The sequence below is a fragment of the Engystomops pustulosus genome, chromosome 2 (genome assembly GCF_040894005.1).
Source record: "Engystomops pustulosus chromosome 2, aEngPut4.maternal, whole genome shotgun sequence".
In the NCBI taxonomy this organism is placed as follows: domain Eukaryota; kingdom Metazoa; phylum Chordata; class Amphibia; order Anura; family Leptodactylidae; genus Engystomops; species Engystomops pustulosus.
The window spans coordinates 55,134,298-55,155,786 of NC_092412.1; the positions used below are offsets into that span (position 1 = coordinate 55,134,298).

The following is a 21,489-nucleotide window of genomic DNA, read 5'->3' on the forward strand; positions in this document are numbered from 1 at the left end:
TCTTTGTCACCCAGTTGTGCCTCTTTACACATTCATTGACATTTATTTGCTATGGTTACTGGTATTGTGTGATTTTATTGTACAATGTTATTGACGTGCTATATGCTCTGCGTACCACAAAGTTTCAGGAAGTATTATCACCTATGGTTGGGACTGTTATACTATTTTTGCTGTAATAAGTGTATGGATTGCATTTAGAGATGAGCGAGCACTAAAATGCTCGGGTACTCGTTATTCGAGACAAACTTTTCCCGATGCTCAAGTGCTCGTCTCGAATAACGAGCCCCATTGAAGTCAATGGGAGACGCGAGCATTTTTCAAGGGGACCAAGGATCTGCACAGGGAAGCTTGGCGAAGCACCTGGGAACCTCAGAAAAGGATGGAAACACCACGGAAATGGACAGGAAACAGCAGGGGCAGCATGGATGAATGCCTCTGAGGCTGCTTAAATGCACCATTATGCCAAAATTATGGGCAACAGCATGGCCATGACAGAGTGACAGAATGAAGCTAGATAGCATCTAAAACATCCAATAATTGACCCTGACACTATAGGGGACGGCATGCAGAGGCAGCGGCAGCAGCGGCAGGCTAGAGAGTGTCTTGGCAACATACCCCAAATGGACTCAGGCTTAGAGAGGAACCAAAGGAGGTGAGCAAGAAGCACTGAAATAATATCGGTAAATGATAGAAGTTTGCCAGTATATTTTGTGGATTACAGAGCAGGGTGGCGACAAAGTTAACAAGTTTGAGGAGGAAGCCATGAAAACAACCCAAAATTCTGCCTGACACAGCTCATTTGATAAGGGGACCATGTATGGAGGCAGTGAACTAGTAGTAGATTAAAGGTGCTGCAGTTAAAACTATGTTAGTTGGATCTTGGGATGGAGCTGGCGCTCCGCTGCCAGGCGAGCTTTCGCCCATCCAAGCCCCTGTCTCTAGGCTACTCCCCAAACAGCACTTCTAAGAACCTTTTGTATAAGATCAAGTGTAGTAGCGTTCTTATAAGTTTGGGTTCTGGCGGGTGAGGGGAATGTAAACAGATGAGCAAGAAGCGCTGAAATAATATTAGTAAATGATAAAAGTTTGCCAGTATATTTTGTGGATTACACAGCAGGGCGGCGACAAAGTTAACAAGTTTGATGAGGAAGCCATGAAAACAACCCAAAATTCTGCCTGACACAGCTCGTTTGATAAGGGGACCATGTATGGAGGCAGTGAACTAGTAGTAGATTAAAGGTGCTGCAGTTAAAACTATGTTAGTTGGATCTTGGGATGGAGCTGGCGCTCCACTGCCAGGCGAGCTTTCGCCAATCCAAGCCCCTGTCTCTAGGCTACTCCCCAAACAGCACTTCTAAGAACCTTTTGTATAAGATCAAGTGTAGTAGCGTTCTTATAAGTTTAGGATATGGCGGATGAGGGGAATGTAAACAGATGCGCAAGAAGCGCTGAAATAATATTGGTAAATGATAAAAGTTTGCCAGTATATTTTGTGGATTACACAGCAGGGTGGCGACAAAGTTAACAAGTTTGATGTGGAAGCCATGAAAACAACCCAAAATTCTGCCTGACACAGCTCGTTTGATAAGGGGACCATGTATGGAGGCAGTGAACTAGTAGTAGATTAAAGGTGCTGCAGTTAAAACTATGTTAGTTGGATCTTGGGATGGAGCTGGCGCTCCGCTGCCAGGCGAGCTTTCGCCAATCCAAGCCCCTGTCTCTAGGCTACTCCCCAAACAGCACTTCTAAGAACCTTTTGTATAAGATCAAGTGTAGTAGCGTTCTTATAAGTTTGGGTTCTGGCGGGTGAGGGGAATGTAAACAGATGCGCAAGAAGCGCTGAAATAATATTGGTAACTGATAAAAGTTTGCCAGTATATTTTGTGGATTACACAGCAGGGTGGCGACAAAGTTAACATGGAAGCCATGAAAACAATCCAAAATTCTGCCTGACACAGCTCGTTTGATAAGGGGACCATGTATGGAGGCAGCTATATGGACTACTTTTGGAGGCAGCTATGGCGATGACGTGTGGAGGTAGCAATGGAGACAACGTGTGAAGGCAGCTAAAAAGACGACGTGTGGAGGCTGCTATGGAGACAATTTAATTTGGATAGTGCCTGTATGTGGCAGTCCAAAAAAGTTTTCAAACCAGAGGAGCAGGTAGCTAGTCCTCCAGAAAAATTACATAGATTGAGTGCCTGTATGTGGCAGTCCAAAAAAATTTTCAAACCAGAGGAGCAGGTAGCTGGTCCTCCAAAAAGATTAAATAAATTGAGTGCCTGTATGTGGCAGTCCAAAAAAGTTTTCAAACCAGAGGAGCAGGTAGCTGGTCCTCCAGAAAAATTACATAGATTGAGTGCCTGTATGTGGCACTCCCAAAAATTGTTTAAAACAGAGGACAGGGTAGTTGGCCAGTTGGCCCTGGCAAAAAAATAGCCAGTTTCCTCTGCTTTAGTGTACAAAGAGGAGGAGAAGGAGGACAATGAGGAGGAGGAATGCATACATTATTCAGGTTCAGCTTCTTTCACCTGGTGGAGAATGGAAATGCGGAGAAATCCAGGCTTTATTCATCTTGATAAGCGTCAGCCTGTCAGCGCTGTCAGTCGACAGGCGTGTACGCTTATCGGTGATGATGCCACCAGCTGCACTGAAAACCCGCTCGGACAACACGCTAGCGGCAGGGCAGGCAAGAACCTCCAAGGCGTACAGCGCCAGTTCGTGCCACATGTCCAGCTTTGAAACCCAGTAGTTGTAGGGAGCTGTGTGATCATTTAGGACGATGGTATGGTCAGCTACGTACTCCCTCACCATCTTTCTGTAAAGATCAGCCCTACTCTGCCGAGACTGGGGACAGGTGACAGTGTCTTGCTGGGGTGACATAAAACTGGCAAAGGCCTTGTAAAGCGTACCCCTGCCAGTGCTGGACAAGCTGCCTGGTCGCCTACTCTCCCTCGCTACTTGTCCCGCAGAAGTACGCCCTCTGCCGCTAGCGCTGTCAGAAGGGAAATACTGTTTAAGCTTGTGCACCAGGGCCTGCTGGTATTCATGTATTCTAACACTCCTTTCCTCTCCAGGGATGAGAGTGGAAAGATTTTGCTTGTACCGTAGGTCCAGGAGAGTGAATACCCAGTCATCGGTGCTGGAATAAATTCGAGGGTCACGGGATAGGCAGCTTAGCATGAAATCTGCCATATGCGCCAGAGTCCCAACGCGCAAGAATTCACTCCCCTCACTGGCCTGACTGTCCATTTTCTCCTCCTCCAACTCCTCTTCTTCTGCCCATACACGCTGAACAGTGAAGGACTGAACAATGGTCCCCTCTTCTGTCTCGCCAACATTCTCCTCCTCTTCCTCCTCATCCTCCTCCACCTCCTCCGATATGCGCTGAGAAACAGACCTAAGGGTGCTTTGGCTATCAACAAGGGAATCTTCTTCCCCCGTCTCTTGTGACGAGCGCAAAGCTTCTGACTTCATGCTGACCAGAGAGTTTTTCAACAGGCCAAGCAGCGGGATGGTGAGGCTGATGATGGCGGCATCACCACTGACCATCTGTGTTGACTCCTCAAAGTTACTCAGCACCTGACAGATATCAGACATCCACGTCCACTCCTCATTGTAGACTTGAGGAAGCTGACTGACCTGACTACCAGTTCTGGTGGAAGTTGACATCTGGCAGTCTACAATCGCTCTGCGCTGCTGGTAAACTCTGGATAACATGGTTAGTGTTGAATTCCACCTCGTGAGCACGTCGCACAACAGTCGGTGAGCGGGCAGTTGGAGGCGGCGCTGCGCTGCCCTGAGAGTGGCAGCATCTGTGCTGGACTTCCTGAAATGCGCACAGATGCGGCGCACCTTCGTGAGCAAATCAGACAGATTGGGGTATGTCTTGAGGAAACGCTGAACTATGAGATTTAACACATGGGCCAGGCATGGCACATGTGTCAGTCTGCCGAGTTGCAGAGCTGCCACCAGGTTACGGCTGTTGTCACACACAACCATGCCTGGCTTCAGGTTCAGCGGTGCCAGCCACAGATCAGTCTCCGCCGTGATGCCCTGTAATAACTCTTGGGCGGTGTGCCTTTTATCGCCTAGGCTCAGCAGTTTGAGCACCGCCTGCTGTCGCTTAGCGATGGCACTGCTGCTGTGCCTAGAGCTACTGACTGATGGCGCCATGCCCACGGATGGTAATTCAGAGGAGGAGGTGGAGGAGGGGTGGGAGGAGGAGGAGGCATAGTAGGCCTTTGAGACCTGGACCGAGGTAGGCCCCGCAATCGTCGGCGTCGGCAGTATATGACCAGCCCCAGGGTCAGACTCGGTCCCAGCCTCCACCAAGTTAACCCAATGTGCCGTCAGCGATATATAGTGGCCCTGCCCGGCAGCACTCGTCCAAGTGTCCGTGGTCAGGTGGACCTTGTCAGAAACAGCGTTGGTCAGGGCACGGAGGATGTTCTCTGACACGTGCTTGTGCAGGGCTGGGGCGGCACATCGGGAAAAGTAGTGGCGGCTGGGGACCGAATACTGAGGGGCGGCCGCTGCCATGAGGTTTCGAAAGGCCTCGGTCTCTACCAGCCTATAGGGCAGCATCTCCAGGCTAAGCAACTTGGAGATGTGGACGTTGAGGGCTTGGGCGTGTGGGTGGGTTGCGCTATACCTCCTTTTGCGCTCCAGCGTCTGGGGTATGGAGAGCTGAACGCTGGTGGATGCTGTGGAGGATCGTGGAGGCGAAGATGGGGTTTTCGCACGGGAGGTGTTTGGGCCGGGGTCCTGGGCAGGGGGCTGACTAGCAGATGACATAGGGGAAGGAGCAGTGGTGTGCCCGGCCGGAGGTGAACGGGCTTGGTGCCATTGAGTGGGGTGTTTAGCATTCAGATGCCTGCGCATACTGGTGGTAGTTAAGCTAGTAGTGGTGGAACCCCTGCTGATCCTGGTTTGGCAAAGGTTGCACACCACAGTCCGTCGGTCATCCGGTGTTTCTTTAAAGAACCTCCAGACTTCTGAAAATCTAGCCCTCGCCACTGGAGCTTGACTATGGGCAACATTTGGCGCTGATGCACCAGCTCTGGCCCTGCCTCTCCGTCTGGCCCCACCACTGCCTCTTCCAACCTGTTCTGCTATAGGACTCGCCTCCGTCTCAGAAGCACTGTGTTCACCCGGCCTATCAACCCAGCTTGGGTCTGTCACCTCATCATCCTCCGATCCCTCAGTCTGCTCCCCCCTCGGACTCCCTGCCCTGACAACAACTTCACCACTGTCTGACAACTGTGTCTCCTCATTGTCCGACACCTCTTTACACACTTCTTCCACTACGTGAATAATGTCATCATCACCCACAGACTGCGACTGGTGGAAAACCTGGGCATCGGAAAATAGCTCAGCAGCAGCAGGACAAGTGGTTTGTGACTGTGGGAAGGGTCCAGAAAACAGTTCCTCAGAGTATGCCGGTTCAAATGCCAAATTTTGGTGGGAGGGGGCAGACTGGGGGGAAGGAGGCTGAGGTGGAGGAGCCGGAGGAGTGCCGATTTCGGTGACATGGGTGGACTGCGTGGAAGACTGACTGGTGGACAAATGGCTAGTAGCATTGTCCGCAATCCACGACATCACCTCTTCGCACTGTTCTGGCCTCAACAGTGCTCTACCACGAGTCCCAGTAACTTGAGACATGATGAACCTAGGGAGTGTAGCTCTGCGGCGTTCCCCTGCTCCCTCATCAGCAGGTGGTGTCTCACCCCGCCCAGGGCCACGGCCTCTGACCCCTGCAGTAGTTGGACGCCCACGTCCCCGCCCTCGTCCTCTACCCCTAGCCCTCGGGTTAAACATTTTCCAAATTAAAGTGTAAACTTGAAAAAAAATAATTTTTGTGTTTATTTTTTTTTAGTTTTTAATTTTTTTTAACAAAACGATGCTATCCTTTTGCTATGGCTAGTGTCTAACCTACACAGACAGCACACAACTGGATTTTGTGCTTTGCAAGATGAGTTTGAGCTATAAAATGAAATAAAGGTAAAAAAAAAAAATAAATCAGCAGATTCTGCCTAATTCTAATCAAACCCCTAATAAATTGTCCCACTTCGGTGTTTGAGGTGGATATGCGTGTCACTAAGAGCTAAACACAACGGTCGCAGGTCTCCCAGCAAATTCCTCACAGTATGGTACTAGCTGCACTACTAGTGCCAGCAAGCCCAGCCACAAGCAAACAAAAAAAAGGAAAATATAACGCTATTGTAGGCCTAAGTAAGCCGTTGGGGTTCTCCTATGGCTATTTTGTAGCCTACAATGAGAGCACACTGCTTTGCAAGATGAGTTTGAGCTATAAAATGAAATACAGCTAAAAAAAAAAAAAATCAGCAGACTCTGCCTAATTCTACTCAAACCCCTAATAAATTGTCCCACTTTGGTGTTTGAGGTGGATATGTGTGTCACTAAGAGCTAAACACAACGGTAGCAAGTCCCCCTGCAAATTCCTCACAATATGGTACTAGCTGCACTACTAGTGCCAGCAAGCCCAGCCACAAGCAAATAAAAAAAAAAAAGTATAACGTTATTGTAGCCCTAAGAAGGGCTGTTGGGTTGTTGTAGAATCACTCCTGCCTAACAGTAAGCTAATAGAACACCCTAACGCTTTCCCTGACCAGCAGCAGCTCTCTCCCTAGCGGCATCCAGACAGAGAATGATCCGAGCAGCGCGGGCTAGTCTATCCCAGGGTCACCTGATCTGGCCAGCCAACCACTGCTATCAACGTGTAAGGGTACCACGTCATGCTGGGTGGAGTGCAGAGTCTCTTGGCTTGTGATTGGCTCTGTTTGTGGCCGCCAAAAAGCAAAACGGCGGGAGCTGCCATTTTCTCAAGCGGGCGAAGTATTCGTCCGAGCAACGAGCAGTTTCGAGTACGCTAATGCTCGAACGTGCATCAAGCTCGGACGAGTATGTTCGCTCATCTCTAATTGCATTCATTATTAAGGGAATCTGTTACTCCCAGGTAAGTCCCATGTTGGTGTTTGCCAGCCCTGGAGCTATGTTATGTCTGCAATCTAATGAGGAAAAGTCACATTCAGTTCAGTCCGTGCAAAGCTGAATGTTCCTGCCCTTGTCAGATTGCAAACATTACATAGCTTCAGGCCTGGCAAATACCAGCATGGGAGATGCCAGGGAATACCTGGCTCCATTAACTATTTTGTAATGTTGAAACAATGCAAATGCTCTGTGTGACAGATCTGCAATTGATGCAGATGTAATATGTCTGTAATGACGTCATAACTAGCGATATTGGAAGGTACAACCTCAAGTTAAGTAATGTCACAGGGAGTCTGACTTACCACGCGTGATGGGCAATGTTGTATGCAGTGTCCTTAAAGTTTAGCGAACAGGGGTCAAAGGAAAACATGTCATGATTTAGCATGGGATCATTCCCATATGTGTCCCTAGACGTGTCAGAATACATTTTTAAGCCAGTAGAGAATAGTCAAGTAGATGGACCACACAGACTTTCAGAAGATGCCAGCTTACTGCTATTGAGGTGCCACACCCTGGTCCTTGATGTTAGGGACACAGAGTAGCTTTATATCTATGGTGGCTGTCAAGATTGTAAAGATGAGTGCTGTGCCAAGGGGGACTAGAAGACTGAAGACTTTTTGTGAGGGGCTATCTTTCAGTGACTGAGGAAAGCAGAAGATGATCTTTCAATACTACGGGAGAGGTACTTCGAGTCCAGACCAGTTGCTGCCAAGTGGCTCAGAGAGTATCAAACGGAGTTTGTGTGTGAGTGTAGTAGAGTTGTCTGTGTGCATGTAGCAGAGCCGTTTGTGTGGTGCCTATTACAAACAGGGCAGGGTTTAGTGTGACTGTGTTCAGGGGGCCCCAAGGAGGAGAAGGGGGCCCACGTCACAGAAAAACCTCCTCCCTTCCCAGGTGCAGGGAACACACTGTCCACTGTTTTTAGCTATTTAAATGTTTGTGTGTAATAGTGATGTATTAACCATGATTAAGGACAGGTCAACTCTGGCCAAATTCGCTTGTCTGAGTGGATTTTGTATATAACTTTTGTGCTTAAATAAAGAAAGTATCATGTTTGGAGTTTGACTGGACCTACATTTATTCAAAACTCACTATGCACACAGGGCCGGATTATCATTCTGTGGATGGTCCACAAAATTTTCCAGGCAGAGGCAACAAAATGCCTAGAGGCGGCCCTGATTACAGAGATGTTTGTATGACAACCAGGGAATTTTAATTGGTTTAATTTTTTTTGTTTTTATTTATGTCTAAATCTTGTCTCCATTTTATAGTAAGGAGTGTCTTATAGTCTGAAATATATGCAAATGTGGTTCACTTATTACATATTAACACCCATAATGTTATGCGTCTAACTGCTAATGAATGTGTAATATGATACTTTGATTTCACAAAAATACAGGCAGTCCCCTACTTAAGAACACCCGACTTACAGACCACCCCTAATTACAAACGGACCTCTGGTAATTGGTAATTTACTGTACTTTAGCTTCAGGCTACAATAAACAGCTAAAAAAGTTATGAAATGTGTCTGTAATGAAGCTTTTTCGTTAATCCTGGTTCTTATGACAATCCAACATTTTTAAAATCCAATTGTCCCAGAGACCAAAAAAAGTTTGTCTGGAGCCGCAATTATAAAATATACAGTTCTAACTTACATACAAATTCACATTAAGAACAAAATTAAAGAACCTATTTTGCAAGTACCGTATTTTTCGGACTATAAGGCGCACAAAAAATACTTAGATTTTCTCAGAAATCAAAGGTGCGCCTTATACTCCAGTGCGCCTTATATATGAACCGTACTTACAGACAACAGCTGTCTTGAACTGTGCACAGGTCTGCCACCTGCTAGTCATTCATCCTTATAATCAGGTGCGCCTTATACTCCAGTGCGCCTTATATATGAACCGTACTTACAGACAACAGCTGTCTTGAACTGTGCACAGGTCTGCCACCTGCTGGTCATTCATTCTTATAATCAGGTGCACCTTATAATCTGGTGCGCCTTATATATGAACCTAGATGTTTTAGCAGGCATTTATTGATTGTGCGCCTTATAATCCGGTGCGCCTTATATATGAACCTAGATGTTTTAGCAGGCATTTATTGATTGTGCGCCTTATACCCCGATGCGCCTTATAGTCCGAAAAATACTGTAACCTGGGGTCTGCTTGTAATGTTTTAGTTTATATCATTTTGATTATTATTTTATTCATTAGTCATAATTTTTAAATTTGCATTACTTGAGATTTCATTTTTCATCATTTTTTCATTGATTAAAGAGTAACTGTAAATATTAAAAACACTTTTGTGTTGCAGTTGCATTTTGTCTGACACCTTTGAAAACTGTGTACCTAAAGGGGTGCGGTAGTGTGTGTTCCTAGTTTACGTCACATTTTTTACTTTAATCAGACATAATCCTGTTGCAACATCATGAAGCAAAGAGCAACAAGAAAAAAAGGTACAACTGCGTCACATCCTGAAAACAGACCAGATTAATTAAGAGTCCGCGACACCATTAAATAATGTGCCGCAAAGTGCAGATTAGTGAAGCAAACTGCACTAAGCCACATTCACACGACCGCTTGAGGGAAGTATATGCGGTCGCAAATTTGTGGCCAGATATATATCCCCATAGTTATGCATGGCTATGGTGTCTGGACTCGGTATGGTGAGCACAACTTATTTGACATTGACCATCACTGAGTTTTGGGAGCTAAAATATCAACTGAGTAAAATTGTAAAGTAAGAGGTTAAAAATGACCTTTATGCTATAAACTTCACTAGGGGTTTACAATTTGAGAATTTTCTTTCATGGGCAAAGCCATCTAAGCCTGTAAAATGTTTAAATGGGTTTTCCCACAAACAAGTTAGGCCCTATCCACAGTATAGGGTCTAACGTGCTGGTTGCTGGGGGTCTCAGTGATGAGACCCCCCCACAAATCAGGAGAATGGGGGGCTGACGGTGTCAGAGGTAACTCCATCGGACCCCTCATCACTCCCTGAGATAAATAAAGCAGACAGGTGTGCATTTCCGTTCTTCTCCATTCATCTCTCTGCTGGTGCTCGGCAATCTCCATCAGCCCCATAGAGATGAATGGAGTAGAACGGACATGCGCAGCCGTCTGCTCAATTCAACCCGGGGGGCGACGAGGGGGTCCAACGGAGTTACCTAGGACCCCATTAGACCACCCGTTCTCATGATCTGTAGGGGGTTCTGTGGATATTGCACAACTTATAGCCGCTGAAAGATTACACTTTTGATACCTTTGCTTATTGAGTGAGGGATTTTATGATCCCTGTTGTGCCTAGCTAGGAGTGCAGGCTGAGCATTGACACTGTGAATTAAAGTCTATAGTCTAAAGTAAAATTGAACAAAATATACAGAATAAGATCTCTAATAAATAAAACCCAGCATTTCCATTACTCTGCACATATGACTTGATGAATACGCCCCATCTCTGGTTAATGTCTCGAGGATCTCTGTGAATATTTGGCTGCAAATAGCACAATAAGAAGGCGTACACTGCCAGAGGGGATTATTCTGACACTGAAGCTGAAAACTGTAATCTTAACCCAGAGATGATTTGTACTGAGAAAAGCTGTAAGGCCTCATGTAATTACTGCAGCTTTCTCCACACAAACGAAGGGAAGAGAAATAGATGACGGCACCAGGTACTGGATTATGGAACGGGATGCAGTGACCTCACAGATCATAAAATTTTAATATGGTTGGACTAATTTCCAAAACCAGTCTTCGCAAAACACCCTTTCTCTCCATTGGGGGCTTTTTGCTCTCCAAACTTGGCTGCTACAGTAAGGTGTCCACCATAGCAACCAAACACTGCCTAATATTATAGCAACAGCTGCTGCCTGGGTTACTTTACGTCTTATAAGAATTCAAGGAGGCAAGATTTGCTTACAAAAAGGAAGACATGTTTTATTTAGGTTTGTCAGTAAGATGCCTGAGACGCCAGGAGCCTGCAGTGTGGCACAAGACGGTAGCTGTGGGTGCAGCTTGTAGCAATGAGCGACTGTAGGCAGGTCAATTGATAGGATTACCCTATTATTACTTCAAACAGACAAGATCCTGAGTGTCTTCTTGTGCCGGCCAGCACAAATATTTTATTGCAAAGACAGCTTCAGTACATGTTCTTGTTAGGGAAAGAAGCTTGGTGGATGGCTAGGTAGGCCGCCTTCCTACTGATGCTATGATGCTCACCACAGCAATGCTTCCACGTCCCGTCCCACACAACAGCTTCCTAAGGTCATCAATGACAGTGTGTGCCCAGGTGCAACATAACACGTGGAAGGATAGGCAACTCTCCAAGAGTAATACATGTATGTAACATGCCCTGGATGGTTCCATCAATGGTGGGATCAAGAACAAACAATAGGGGTTATTTACAACAGCTAAAAACAGTGCAAACCAGGTCTGAATATATGATACCTTATTGCTGCCACATGCAATAATAGGGATGGACCAAGACATCGGGTAGTAGTCTTAAAAGGGCAGTTACCTAACAATAAGGTGTAACCATATTACCTAATAGAAATGATCAAAATGTGCTCTTCTATTATATAACGTCAAGATGCAGACAAAGACAAAAAAAACTCCTTTAATAAAGGGATGGAAAGAGAAATAAAGTTAGCAGAGATGTTACAATGTGAAATGGGAATGGGGTTATATTTTTGCACTGTACCTACAAGCTGTAAATGACCTCGTTACAATAAGGACATCATAATATTGTTTCAACTTAGAACTGTATAGAACAATTTAAGAAATGGATCTAATGTTGGTTAAAAAAAACACCGCTAGATAGGAATGAATCATCAAAGATTCCATTTGTGCAAAACTTTGCAGAATTTTTCAATAGATTCGGTTCGGGTCCAAATTTTTCGATCCATATATCCTGAAGCAAAGTGGATCAGAAAAGATTTCAATATTATTTGGTCCCTGAAAATGCCAGATTCATACCTAATCAATGAGCTATCTAATAGATTTGCTCACCCCTACCTAGCGAGTATTTAAAGGGGCAAGTTTTGCAAACTGTCTCTATACTTCCTAAATCATAGAGACCAACTACAAGTAGTACTGTTGCCCTAACACTTTGCAAAAACTTATATGTGGGGGACAAATATAGGGCATGATTGAGTATATTTATTTACCCAAGTTGGATCAACATTTGTAAAATATTATTTTTTCCCCTGGATTTCACCTTAAAATAACTTCTGGCTTTAGCCTATTTTAATATAAGAAGTAAAAGGTGTACACAAAAGAAAGCAACTGATGTAAAATACTCCTTTTACCAAATTCATATAGTTCAAGGCAAGTCCGTCTTCATTAATATGGGATTCGGGTTACGATGTGTGATAACATGCAGGTTGGATGGGTGAATACAAGTACATATAAACCTATGGAGATGCATGAGCGTGACCACAGCTTACAGCTGAATCAAAACTAAGAGCTGAACACAGTAAACTATTTAGAATTTATTAAGACAGCTATTTTATCTTTATACATTAGCCCAGAGGAGTCGTATGAGTGTGTAATGGTCCTGACATTGTGAGCTCTTTGGCTTCTTAATGGCTGCGGGTCAATGGTCATCCAATGGCTTCCTCTTGTCCGTGTATTATTGCTACGTCGGTCTGTTTAATACTACTTACTGTACGAGCAGCTTATAATTGCGTGCTTGCTTATTATACATGTCATTTAGGTTTAAGTTAAGACTAATGCCACATTGCCACATTTCCCGCCGCTTCTATTCACTAACAGCTGGGAGGTGGCGTACGAATACATAAATGTCAGGTATGGAGACGGAAAATACATACGTAGCACAAAAACAATTGCATAGTCTTAGGAAGAATTCCTCTATCAAATAAATAAAACGATTGTCAAAGTACAAGAGCCTCTTTCGTAGACGACAAACAGTTTGTGCGAGTAGTTTCAAAAGTGGTTAATGTACCTCATTCTAGAAGCACGTGCACTAGGCGGAGAAAACACAAGGCCCCTCGCTCTATTCCGCCATCTAACATGTAAGGTAGGATTACGGCTTATTATGTAGGGGACATAAGCAAAGGTAAGATGAGTGAGTTATGGTCCGATACCATCCCAACTCTGGGAAAGTGCTACCCCACTTTCTACACTCTCCATATGGTTTGTTTCCTACCCACTAAGCGCTAGAGGTGACCATATACAATAGAAGGACAGTAGAAGGATAATGGCTCAAAAACTATTTATAAACTATCCAATTTATGGTAATGTGAACAAAATAAGGTGTGACTGTGGCCTTATAGACATGTTCCTGTTCTTGGAACATATCCCCCTTACACTTTGTTCCAATCGACCCACTAGCTGTATCTGTTATTTTTTTGTGAAGATAGTTTGACCTTCGTTGCTGTACAATGTAGACACAATAAAAATATATCTATGTATAGAAATTGCTTTAGCAGTACCTGGTTGCTGTAGGGGGCACATGGGAAAAAAGAGATGAAAAATCTAAGGTGAAATTGAAGCTAGTTTGACGGGGGATGTTATTTCCATCATCCCTATCCAAGTAGAAGCTCACAAGTTATACTTGTAGTTTCAATGCAGTTGGACAAAAACATGTTACCTATTTCTGGTGTGGAAAGACGGCACAACTCAGAATGTCTACATTGGACAAATACAAGGCTATGGCTAATGTCTTCAGCGTAGACAACCCTGCGCTCCAAGTGGGTAATGCATAGGAAAATCTTACTACCATTATACATTTACAGTATATAGATGATGTTTTTCCCAGTGGTTAAGAGCTCATCATAATTCATCAAAGGAAATAAATGAAGAACATATGCTACTCCCTGAAGATATTGAAAAAAATAAGAGATTGGAACTGGAAAAATTGAAACTATATGTGTACGGGCAGGCTAGAAAGCACATGGACGGTCACATGTTGTTCCTGACTTTCTTCCTCCTTTTTCCAAGTGAAAGGGCTTCTCTAAACACAGCAGCATCAATGTACCCCCATACACTCCAGAAACAGTTTATATGGGACCCAGTGTTTCTTCTCAGTCATTTAGGTCAATCCATGAAGGACCAAAAGAAAATGCCAATACTATCCCTATTCCCAGCTGTGCACCCATTTATCACTAATATCAGTTCCCTAAAATAGGCCCTGAGCCGCCTGTCTCTTTCTAATGGCAGGTTATTTCGCTGTCTCAGCTCGTATTCCAGTCAGTATTAACCTTCAGAAATTCCGCACAGGCTCTTTTGCTGCTTGCGTCCTGGGAAAGCAATGTCCATGAATTCCAGTTTCTATATATTTCTGAGGAAAGGGAAGATACTGAGCAAAGAGGCAGCTGGTTAGTTCCTGTCCTGGTCTTTTTGTGCAGGCTCAAGTTCCAGTGGATTAGTGTTACATGGTGAAGGTAGACGGCTTCTCCTCAATACGGGGAGAACAATATAGTTCCATGTGCAGTTCTGATGGGCCCAGGAGCTGGTCGCAGTAAGTGGTGTGTCAGTGGGGGAGCTTGTAGGAGGGGAGGAGTGGCAGCAGGACGTAGACCCAGCGGAGAGGACACAGCGGCGGCTGCCATTGCCACTGCCAGAGGACTGGGAAGAAGACCTGCAGATAATGTTTTTGAAAAGTCCTTTGGAAACACCAGACTGGTCTATATAAACAAAGAGAAAAAAAGGACAAATATTTTAAATGTATCGCTTTTTAGGGGTGCTGAAACTAACATTTCTCAGGAATCATAGAAGCTACAATTTGTGTCAGATACAAAGAGTTGGGGTGAAAAGTACTGTTTAATGTGTCCCTTATTAATTGGAGAACATTGCGGAATTAACTCTACACCAGCCAGTAACTGTTGTAGGTATTTAACCCATTAAGTACCATGCCCATTTAAAAAAAAACAAACAACATAATGCAGGCAACACCCCCCACCCTCTTCACACACCCTTAACACATTACAGCATACATGTATATCATAATGGGTTATGGGGTAAAGGTATCTGTCAGCAGAAACTGACATAATTAACCACTACCATATTCCTTATATGGCCCAACTTGGTGGCATCATACTGATAATCAGGGAGGTGGAGAGTTTAGCACTGAAGTCAATCTCTCTCTGCCTCGAATAGCCCCCTTAGCTGTATTTAATTCCCTAAGGCCCTGGGTCATCACTAACCAGCACTCCATACTGTGATTGCATGATGTCAATAACAGGGCTTTCTGAGACTGGGAGAGCTTGACTTCAGTGCTAAGCTCTCTGCCTCCATGACTTTATATATTTACATCTCACTTCAAAGTTCAATTCTATAGATGATGCCACCATGCGGGGCCATGAAAGAAATATGATCGTAAAGCTGTTTAGCTGATTGATAACATAATGGTAGTGGTTTATCAGTTCAATTTCTACTGACAGGTTCTCTTTAAGTACAATTTACAAATTGTTGGCCATGGATGGTCTTATTTCCACCCCACATTCTTTTTGGAAAAATAGCAACATTCTCAAATTGTTTTGAATGTAATAATAATAATCTTTATTTGTATATACGTATCCAGCATTTACTGAAATGTGCAACTACAGGCAGTCCCCGGGTTACATACAAGATAGGGTCTGTAGTTTTGTTCTCAAGTTGAATTTCTATGCAAGTCGGAACTGTATATTTTATAATTGGAGCCCCAGAATTTTTTTGGTCTCTGGATTTTAAAAATGTTGGATTGTCATAAGAACCAGGGTTAACAATAAAGCTTCATTACAGACTCCTGTGATAACTGTTACAGCTGTTTATTGTAGCCTGGGGCTAAAGTACAGTAAATTACTAATATCCAGTGGTCCGTTTGTAACTAGGGGTCGTCTGTAAGTCGGGTGTTCTTAAGTAGGGGACCGCCTGTATTTATACCAAATGACCATCATTGAGGGATGTTAAATACGTCCAGTAATTTTACTTTTTTTATAAAACCTACCGTAAGCTCTTGTAGAGTTTGTTGTTTCTTGTGCCGACTCAGTAGAGGATTGGGCTTCCCTGATACTCCATCACGATGTCTACGGCTTGAGATGTGCTGGTAGATGTAAATTAAAGCAAGGTTTATTTTTATTCAGTAAAATTCAAAAACATAGAATTGTTTTAATTACAGAATTTCTTTTTTAAATGTTTCTGTACTGTATTCTGATTATTTTATATAATAAATCCTTCCCTCACAACATGAAGGATATAAATGGCTGGAATAAATGGCTTCTCTGTCCTACGTTGAAATGAATAGAGTGCAACATCTGAAAGTGCATTAAGAATGACATAGTCCTGTGTTAAGTATATTAATACTGGGCTCCGACCATTGGGTCTCCCATAAATCATGATAAAGGGTCAGCAGACAGTACCCTGAAGTTCTATAGGTGGAGTGGAGGTAGATATGCTTTCCGGGGGACACATTGTGGCAAATTTACTTACCTGGCCCTGTCGCGATCCCCAATTCCGATGGTCCGACAAGGATGAAGTCCGGTGCGATTCATGAAGATCGTGTGCCCAACTTCCTGCATCCGTCGCTTCCCTGCCGAGGTCCGCCGGAGTTCACCTTCTTCTTCCCGATGCTTGTACGTGCGTGTCTTACAACACTATTCTAAATGTTAAATCTTGCACGTTGTCTGAATCCGTCAGGTTGTCCGACGGCCATGCCCCCCGATTTCTGTAGCGTGCAAGCCGGCGCCGATGCACCAAAATCCGATCACGTGCGTCAAAATCCTGGGGCAATTAGGCGCAAAATGGAAATCGCCGGGAAACCCGACGAAGAAGCGCTCAGCGGTCCCTTAGTAAATGTGCCCCAATGAGTACTTTAGGGATCTTTAGTTCACCAGTTCTTGGTGGTTCCAGCAATCTGAATCTTGGGATAGAGGATAAGTGTCTATAAATCTCAACCACTTTAATACTAAATTTTACGTTTGGTGATGACTATTAGCAAAAAATAAAATCTAGTTAATTTGTATATATACCTGCTTGAGCTGCCCTTCAGAGGTGACTCTGACATTACAGATCTCACAGTGAAAAGTTCTTTCCTGGGTGTTGGAGTCTGAAGGTCCAGTTGATCCATTTGTCAGCCCTCCAAGTCGTGGATAAGCCTTTATTGGACCAAGACCACTTCGAGCTTCAAGGATAGTTTTGTGCTTTGTACCTATAACCATAATGAGAAAATATTAATATAAAGTTTACTGTATCTTCTCTAGATCATGATGTCTCTGGCACTCAATTCTAACCTTTATTATGGGCCTCCAGTTGTGACAAGGAGTTGACTGACACTTTGCAGAGGGCACAATACAGTAACTTCTTGGTTTTGTCATCATCGTTCTCTGAAGCAGGAGCACTTGTTCCACCATTTACAGAAGTAGTAGAAGAAAGAGATTTTGTGTCACCAGTGGCGGGCTCAGATGGGGGCTGCGCATACTCAGTTTCAGTGTTGTCATGGGTGATCATGGTCTCTGGACTTTCTTCAGAAAGTATTTCTGAACTGTCCATGCCTGGTTGATCTAATGTAAAAAGGGGCACAAAAAAAAAACATTGTCTAACAAAGGATATAAAAGATGAGAACAATGAAGCTTGGCAAGTAGTTTACAGATCAATAAGAAACACCAACCACTACAATACTTATGAGAGGTAAGAATATTGAGAATTACAAGGAATAGAATCAAGTGTAACGCCTAGATGTTATTTTGGATAACATAGACTTCCAGTATGAGACACAAGGGTCAGATTACTCATCGAAGAATTAATTGGAAGAACTCCATCTTCTCAATGGTGTCATCATTTCGCAGGTGTATGAGTGTTTGCTTCCAGCACTGTCTCATGTGCCAATTCACACAGGGTCTTATGTGTGGACAAGATGCTGACTGAGGTGGCAAGTCTGAGGGTGCAGTCACATGTTGCAGTTAAAACTGCATCACAATTAGTTTTGAGGTGAATTTAGGTGCAGTTTCGTCAATTTCACAGGTGAAAGACATGAACTGAATGGGTGAATGAGATTTTGAAGGAGAAAGCTGTTCCACAAATATCATTCACCTGTTGATTTCATGTCTTTCACTTGTTAAAATAAGTGATACCACCTAAAACCACCCCAAAACTAATTGTGATACATTTTTAACTGCAATGTGTGACTGCAACCTTAGTGTTGGTCATACAAGATAACATTGATTCGAAATTCTACTTATACTCTAACTTATTCTGTATCTTATTCTGATTTGCTACAGAGGATCCAGTGTCGAGAATTAGATGACCACCATGATTCCAGGAATCCAGAAGGGAAATTCTACATTAGAATTCTTCATTTTCCCTTCATTATGTACAATGTAAGTGAAAGGTATGTTTTTTTAGAATACTAATAGTCTAATATTCATCTCTCATCATGAAAATGGAAAAAATAACAGTAGCTATCTATAACCAAGTATATGAGTCTACATGAGGATTTTCTGCTGCGGGGCTGGATTATTTTAAGTATGTTATGCCATGGGCGAAGCACTTATGGTCCCTTTCCATACTCAAATTCCTATATTATTACCATAATGTCGCACAGGTGCACACACTGTACTTTGTATAATTGCACACTGTACAATTCAGTACAGTAAAGTATAAAGAAAGCCAACACTGTATGTACATTGTATGACAATTTTGTGGAACCTGGGGCAACAACTCAAAGCACTTTCAGAAAATAATTGATATTGTTTGTGAAGTGAAACGTTATTCAATTTTCCAATATACATTCAGCAAAAATTCCTCAGAGTTTTCTAGATCTTAGCTTGGCAACATTCAACAGGAAGTTTCATTGTTTAATTCCCATGGATAAAAAATTGGTACTATGGTCACAGAGAGTAATCAGAGCTGTATGTTATAATGAGTCTTGCACCTATGTGACATTACATGACCTTGGACTCTATTATTATCTACAGTGTTTGCGTGAGTTTCCTCCGGGTCCTCCGGTTTCCTCCCTCACTGCAAAACATACTGGTAAGTTAACTAGATTGTAAGCGGCATGGAGACAGGGATTGATTTGACAAGCTCTGTGTAGTGCTACGTAATCTATGTGCGCTATATAAATAAAGGAATTATTATTACTTATCTTTCTTCAAATGCAGCACAAGTGCTTCAGGGGTGTCACCAGAGCCCCTTCGGGACATGGGTTTTTTTTTGGCTTTTGCATCCCTGCTCCCAAACCACTTGTAACTGCCTTTCTATTCCCTTTGTGCTCTCCAACCTCTTCTCTGTGATGAAATCTCACAATAGCACAGAGCTGATACTCTGCTGATATACTGCTGCAGTGAAGTTTCCGGCACCCAACGAGAATGGGGAGGGCTGAGGGTGCAGGGAGGCTAGGAGAAGTGTTTTTGGCGGGTATGCAAAAGACTGAGACACAGGAGCCCTTAGAGGCTTTGGTGACGCCCCCCAGAGCACTTGTGCTTTATTTGAATAGAAATAAAAGTTAATTTTATAAGTAAAATACTGGAGGTAAGCTCCTAACATATTCCCAAATTCATGCTGCTGCGAGCTTTCCAGCAAGGTGAATTTTTAATAAAGGCTTATTATTTCCTTTCATATTAAAATTTTTGTCATTTATACAGTACAAACTCACACATTATTTCTGTACAGAGATTAGAAATATTCCCTATTCCAAGTGCACCTGATCCGTATGATTTTATGGTGTGGTCGGAAACAAGTAGATTTGAACCCTGGACCACCTGCACCATTTCTAAACAGTGAGACATAGGGCTGACCCCTTCTAGTATTCTAAATAATAGCAGAACAAATCCCCAAGTCTTGATTTCTCAACGTGTTTATTTTGTCCCTATTTTGGAACATTCTTGGAGGAATTTCATATAAACAAGCTGGAATTTCAGGCAGAAATACACATATATATCTACTGTTGTTGTTTTAGGGACTTTTTTGGTCCTGTTGTTTTTTAATCTGTGAGAAAAAGATGAATAATTGGGATCAATGAGTTTAGTGGAAAGCTGTAGGAGTTCTCCCAAGAAGAATGATCTCAATTTCTGTAGTTATATAAGACGCTGGGGTGGTGTTTGAGGACATTTTACATGGTGGGAGTCAGACAGTGAGAATGTTTATTATTGTTGCTATGTGACTAACTGGATCTGTATTCGAGCCTCTTGGCTGCATTTTGGGGTGTGTGTGTATTTTATGGATCCAGTTGACATATTATAGTTGAGAGCACAAAACAGAGCTCAAGGGAACGAGACAATAGCAACATATTGTCACCCAACAACATGAACCACATTTTTTTTATTTTTAGGCACAGGAAAATATATAGCTTAATGGGAAAAGATTTACATGGGATTTGAGTGCAATGATAAAGTCCTTGTAGTTTCCTGGACAAATTCCATCCAGCCCAACAGCCTTGTTTGCTTTGAGGTTGGAGGCGGCCACTCTTACTTCAGCCATAGTAACCCTCATCCCTTCATTTTCCTTGGTGTTTGCTCCAGTGGGTGGTGTAGGTAGGAGTGAAGGTAGGAGTGTGGTAGTTAGGTGGAGTGATGTTGTGGTGACTCCAAAAGAATTTCCAGTGTAACCTTCCGAGAAGCAGTTGTTTACCCATTCCTTGCCAGTGATTTTTTTTGATACCTGCCAGGGCTCCCTGTTTTCAACGCCCTATGGGGGGGGGACCAACCAGATGATACTTCTGAGAATAGTCCTAGTACTAGTGACAGCTCAATGTAGTACCAAGGTTCAGACAGGGACATGGTCAGTGGACAATTCAAGGGCAGAGCAAGCAGAATGTGTACCAAGTGAAAAGTACAGGCAATAGACCAGAGCTGATACAGGGGTCTACAATGTCTAGACTTTCTTACAGTCATCGTTTACATTATTTTTAAATACTTGGGTGCCCCTTATTATGGCTTGCACGCCCATTTTCTGGCAAACAAGCCATGAAAAAGTCACAATTCCTGGCACATTGCCAGGAATTCTGACATTTTATCCCCCTACAACACCACGCTAAGTAGGCAGGTTAGGGGGGTGTGCAGGCACAGACAGTGGGCCCACCTGGTACAGAATTTACCGGACCTGAGATAGAATTCACACAGGCACAAGGGCGTACAATTGCTATACCAAGAGGTCAGAGCCATTATTGGTATGCTATAACCATGCTTGGCAGTAGACAACCCTATATGTTAACGGTGACATTTAGTGCAGAATAGACATGCTTTTGTATGGTATATTAATGTATGGGAAGATATCAGCCAGCCCTAAAGTGTTTATTAGAGAATCACAGGTATCGTTGGGAAAATTAAATTGTATAAAATATAACTTTTAATAATTATACATTAAAATAAAACTCTCCAATATGTGCAAACGTGTGTGCAGAGTCGATGGGGACGTGCCACCCTATCGCACTGGTTGCTTAAAAACGGACTAGTTCCAGCTCAGAGAGTATGACCCACATGTTTCATTAGTAAGTGCAACTCAGTGGCTGGAGAGTAGGTACATCTATAGTCTAG

The 21,489-nt window shown here is 43.5% G+C and overlaps 1 protein-coding gene across 7 annotated transcripts in view; it reads right to left on the minus strand.

The window, feature by feature from the left end:
- Positions 1-10,928: 10,928 nt before the first annotated feature.
- Positions 10,929-21,489, minus strand: part of ZNF385A (zinc finger protein 385A) — a 222,076-nt gene continuing 211,515 nt past the window's right edge. For all 7 annotated transcript variants that reach the window (XM_072134675.1, XM_072134674.1, XM_072134673.1 and 4 more), the window contains 4 exons: positions 17,248-17,517; positions 16,987-17,165; positions 15,966-16,061; positions 10,929-14,664 (listed from right to left, as the gene is read on the minus strand). In XM_072134675.1, coding sequence (XP_071990776.1) covers positions 14,437-14,664; positions 15,966-16,061; positions 16,987-17,165; positions 17,248-17,517 — 773 coding nt within the window. In that variant the 3' untranslated portion in view covers positions 10,929-14,436. The remainder of the gene's footprint in view (positions 14,665-15,965; positions 16,062-16,986; positions 17,166-17,247; positions 17,518-21,489) is intronic.